We start from the raw sequence: 5,449 nt of genomic DNA on the forward strand, positions 1-5,449 counted from the left end.
AAGTATCGGTATCGGGCGAGTACTGAAAAAAGTGGTATCGGTGCATCCCTAATATATATATATAAATATATTTCTTTAATTTTCAGTTTGATCTGATTTTTTATAACAACCAACTACACACACACACACACACACACACACACACACACACACACACACACAAACACATTTATACTATTCTTCTAATCAGTGGGAGTTTCCTTTGGCCTCCTTTGGCAATTCATCTTTAATTTTCTGTTTAACATGCTCTTTATATTTTCAGTTTACATTTAGATTAAATATGATTTTAAATAATGTTTAAATAGATTTATAATTGTTTAAACTTTAGTTTAGTAATTTTGTTACATGCTTTTGTTATTTTTATGTTTCTTATATTTCTATTTAACTTTATTTTATTTCAGTTTTAGCAATTGTAGTGCATCAATCTAACCTTATTTCACTTATGTACCACAGCAACATTTATAATTCCATTTAGAGTTTTTTAAGTAAAATTTATCATCTAATATTTATTTTACTTCAGCTTTATTTCAGTTACTGAAAGTGATTTTGAATAGTTTGAGTCTGTGCATTCATACTATTCATCTAAGTCAGCAGGAGTTTTCTTGGGTCTTTAATTTTCTGTTTGACCTGCTATCATTCTCTCTCTCTCTCTCTGACCACGTTGTGCACTGGCCGCTCTGCTGTGGAAAGTTACGGATGGGGTGTGGAAAGGGGTGGGGCCTGTGACTCCCCTTTGAACTCTCAGAGCTGTTTTTCAGGGCCAAGACAACAGTATAACATCTGTCACAATAAGTCACAGCGCTTTGATAATGAACAGAGGGGGAGAGATGGGAATGAAAAGACATTTAGTTGCAAAAAAATCGTGTTTACTTGTGAATCCCCGGTGTCTTTAAAATGGAGATAATTGTGGAGGAAGGGTCTTTAGGGGCTGTGGGTGTGGAAAGTAGTGGGTAAATATTATCTCTGCTGCGATCCAGCTCTCCACCTCCAACCACACACACACACACGCGCACGCTACTGGAGCTCTAAATCCCTCAGACTGCCAGTCTAAGCACTCAGCGCGCTCACACACATACACAATAAAGTACACTCCGATGCTTTGCCTGCTTTTCAGTCTTTAACCCTCCCTGAAAAGCGCATGTGTGCAGCGCAGGTCTACTGTTTTTGTGGTTTAGGGCCCAAACGTAGTCACACATGACCTGAAACAGTAGTAAAATACACTGCATACACACTGTGTACTTTTCTGTTCTTTCTGGACTTTCTTTGACGTCTGTCTCTCTCTCTCTCTCTTGCTGGAGCTCAACTAAAGCATTTCCTGTCCATTTAAGGCTGTGTTCCCAGCCGCTACGCTCTCTACTGAGGGCTTAAAAGGAGATGCTATCAGTTTATGTGTGTACATATAAAATCATGCCTACTGCTTGATGTTTTCTGTAGTTGTTTATTTGATTATCAAGAGTGATTTGGATTAAAACAGGAAAAGACTTAGGAGCAAATTTACTAAACAGTGGTGCCACTTTTGCATGCAGCTTATCATTAACTACCAATAATCTAGTCGTTAAGCTTTAATTTAAGCCATGTCATTTATGTTACATATCTCCTTTCAATGTAAACTACTGTTCAAAAGTTTAGGGTTAGTAAGATTTTTTTTATTTTTTTTTATTATCCCGATCCACTCCGTGAAGGCACGCATTTCTCATTCAAACACCTCACCAGAAACACAGCATGTCGCAATCTGTGACGAAGCAGGCGAGAGCCAATGAACTTTCGATTTTCCTGCCGTAATGTATCTTAAAGCGGCAACTTTTGAATTTGTAACAAGTGCGTCAGCGTGGTTATTGCTGCTTACGGTCGCTACTCAGGATGAAGATCGCTGAATAAAGGCTTGAGTTTGGGACTGTTCCTCGCAGCCGTATGGATTCTGAAGATTTGGATTATAGCAAACAAATAAAATTGATTCTTTTTGTAATTATTAGGTGTGTAACGATACAAAGAGCAATTTGTTCGGTAAACCACTGTTTAAAAAACAAAAAACTATTTTATGTTATTTTTTTCCCCGCAATTGTTATTCATTTGAAGGGGTTAAAGTGTAGTCTTGTTTAACATTATGCATTCTCACAGAACAGAACGAAATGTTATCATTTCATATTAATTAAATGATTAAACTTCATTTAATAATGCAATTGAAAACATAATGCCATTGATATGAAAAATAAATACAATATAATAAAATGTTAATGCCGCGATTTCAATATTCATAAGGATTCATTTGTAAGTCTGTAAAGTTGTTCATACGTACATAATTTACGTTTTAGGTGTCGTCAATACGTCAGTATTGTATGTTTAGATGCTGTAAATACGTGTCAGTGTCTCAGTGTCTGTGCAAATGTAATTAAATGTACATTTTGTAGAACCACATTTTACGTAAAAAAACATACGAATTACATTCTCTATTGATCTTTACAGAAGTAATTCATCAAATGATGGAGAGGAGTTTTATAACAGGGCACACATCCAGACATGTGGTGTAGACTAGTGCACTTTCTACATTTTAAAGAGCCGATTCAGATGTCTGGACTACAGTAGTGATGTTTTACAGTCTCAGCGTAGTATGCCAGATCACAGCACTCTGCTGCATTCTTAAAAACCTTTTATTTTGAACTGGCCTGCAACTGGCGTGCAAATTGCGATCAATGTTAATTTTGAGAATGCGTTTGCATCATTAACCTGATTTTACTGCTAAAACGAATGCAAATACACAACAAGAATCAGTCTCTTAGAAAGTATTTTTGTCTCATATTGGTGCAAAAACATCTTAAAATGCTTAAAACAGCACAGATTTACTTGAGAAACAACATTGTGTCAAAATAGTTTTTCTCCTATATTAAAGGGGTCATATGATGCGATTTCAAGTTTTCCTTTCTCTTTGGAGTGTTACAAGCTGTTCGTGAATAGATAAAATCCCTAAAGTTGCAAGGACACGGCATCACAGTATAGTAAGGGACGTAACATTTCCGTCACACGTTTGAGGTATTCGGCCAATCACAACGCACTGGATAGCTGGCCAATCAGAGCACACCTCGCTTTTCAGACCGATGAGCTTTGTAAAAATCGATGCGTTTCAGAAAGGCGGGGCATAGAGGAGAAACAATAATGTACAGTATGTGGAAAATAATGTGTTTTATGAACCTTAAACCGCATAAACACATTTCATTACACCAAATACACAAAATAATGCTCTTTTTAGCAACATCATATGACCCCTTTAAGTATAAACCTCACTAAATGATTTTAGACATATGCTAATAATAATAATTAAAAAAAATTCCCGTGAGGAAAGAAAAGTACACATAATTCAAATGATATTATCTGAAAACAAGTCTTATAATATTAAGCAATTTTGCACTCAAGTGAATGCATTTTTTGAGGATGCTTAGATGTTTTTTTCTTGGAAAAGACAACAATACTGATGAAGAGTAAAAAGACTATTGCACAATTTGTTCTAAGTGAATTCCCCTTGGAGAAAGCATAAGAGAAAAAAGAGTAAAAGATAAGAGAGGCGGCATAGAAAACAGTATGAGAAAGGAAGAAGAGACACAAATGAAGTGAGTGCAAATGAATAGGGAGGTAAGCTCTTTACCATGAAGACCTATAAAACCATGCAGTAATGTGATATCTCGATGAATTCAAAGCAGAAATCACACCTCTTATCTCAAATCTGCATGGAGAATGAAGGGAGGGGTCGACTAAAGAAAAGAAGAAAGACGGACGAATAAAGAAAGGAGGGTTCCCATAAAAACAGTGTGAGAAAAAAGGGAACAGGAGAGTGGGCTGTTGGGAGTTCCGCTCACAGTTTTGTTTGGTCATTAGATACTCACCATTATATTTAACTGTCTTGCGTGGGACGGGGTTCCAGCTGACGCAAATCCCCTTTTCAAAGCTGATCACGAACATCAGGAGAAGAATTTTCACACACCCCATTTCTCCGCTCCCACTCCTTTTATTCCGCTCCACGGAATGCAGATTCTGATTGGACGAGAAACAAGGGTTCTGACTGAACGATGAGGTGTGGAGGCTCAAGATGCACACAACTGCTCCTGTCAAGGGAGATAAAGAAAACAAAAGCATAAACAAAAGTGATTACGAGATGCACACAAACCTCCCTAGAGCCTTCCTGTCGCTATCCCGGTAGAGCTGGAACTGTTTATGAAGTGACAAAACACAGTCAGGACAATTTAATGACAGATTTTACACTCTTTCAGAAGGTACAACGATAAATGCATCTTGGCAGACCACCAGCCAAATTGCTGATGCTTGTCAGAGAACGACAGCATCAACACAACTCACCATCGTTTATGAAGAAAATGTCGCAAGCAGAAGAAGGCCTGTTTTTGACAGCCGCAGACAAACGAGAGAAGCGTTTGTAATTATAATTGGGAGTCTGCGTTCTCTGGAATGCATTATGATGAAGCCTGAAGCAAGGTTTCAAGGGAAGGAGTGGGGAAAAAAAGGCCTGAGTGGTCCAGTCTGTTCAGCAATTGCAGTTTTCACACGTTTGCTCTAATCATCACACCTGTTTCTCTCCATTAAAAAGGGAAATTAGGGTCTTGATAATATTTGCTGATTTGAGAGCAAACCCATTGACTTTTAAATGTGCGTCAAATGTCAAATACTGTTTAGCGGTTCAGATAACAATGTAAAGCCCTCTTTCTGCCTGCACTGTGTTTTATCATTCAGTCTGAAAAGGTTGTGTGAATTTAAACATTCGCAATGATAAGCAAAGTGTGGAGGGGCGGCCTCGAACCATCATTGGATTGAGATTTGGACCTGTGTGGGAGCAATCTCACAACCATTGATTTCTGTTTTTCTTTTTTCATTAGCATGAAAAAGAGAGAGCCAGAGAGAGAGAGTCAGATAAGAGAAGTCAGAGATGGTGGCGATTCTCTCCAAATGAGTTGTCCGTAATATAGGGGTTGCAATATAGCAATTCGATGACTCACATCTCCACTTGCACGGCAGTTTTTTATTGGATTGGATTGATGCGCCGCTGCTTATATCTATGGTGTGGGGAGGGACTGGTATGCGTCAGACTGTTGTGACAGGTGGTGTCTACTCGACCTTTAAAAACAGGTGATTGTGTTCCCCGCACTTTTCTTTGCACTACCTATTATTCATTTTTATTATATAATAAAAAAGCATCATAAAAAGTATATATAGAAGTATGAAAAAGTATTTTATTATATAATAAAAAACATTATTTTCTATATTAAGCTACATATCTATATTTTCAACACTATAACTTCAAATAATACTATAAAGAGATAAGAAAAGATAAAAAAAGAGTTAGAATATAAATAAATTGGAAAAACACTTGAAGTTAATTAAATTAGAAAATTATTATTAGTTAATAATAAGAAATGTGTGTGTGTGTGTGTGTGTGTGTGTGTGTGTA

The 5,449-nt window shown here is 37.0% G+C and overlaps 1 protein-coding gene across 2 annotated transcripts in view; it reads right to left on the reverse strand.

Annotated features, from left to right (window-relative positions):
• Positions 1-5,449, reverse strand: part of sema4c (sema domain, immunoglobulin domain (Ig), transmembrane domain (TM) and short cytoplasmic domain, (semaphorin) 4C) — a 64,988-nt gene that overhangs the window by 23,904 nt on the left and 35,635 nt on the right. The window contains exon 2 of one of the 2 annotated variants that reach the window (XM_016572808.1): positions 3,876-4,094. The exons of the other annotated variant lie outside the window; for it this stretch is intronic. Within the exon in view, the coding sequence (XP_016428294.1) occupies positions 3,876-3,978 (103 nt within the window). The 5' untranslated portion in view covers positions 3,979-4,094. The remainder of the gene's footprint in view (positions 1-3,875; positions 4,095-5,449) is intronic. 2 annotated transcript variants of the gene reach the window in all.

This window comes from Sinocyclocheilus rhinocerous, unplaced genomic scaffold, assembly GCF_001515625.1.
Source record: "Sinocyclocheilus rhinocerous isolate Xijiao unplaced genomic scaffold, SAMN03320098_v1.1 scaffold352, whole genome shotgun sequence".
Taxonomy (NCBI): domain Eukaryota; kingdom Metazoa; phylum Chordata; class Actinopteri; order Cypriniformes; family Cyprinidae; genus Sinocyclocheilus; species Sinocyclocheilus rhinocerous.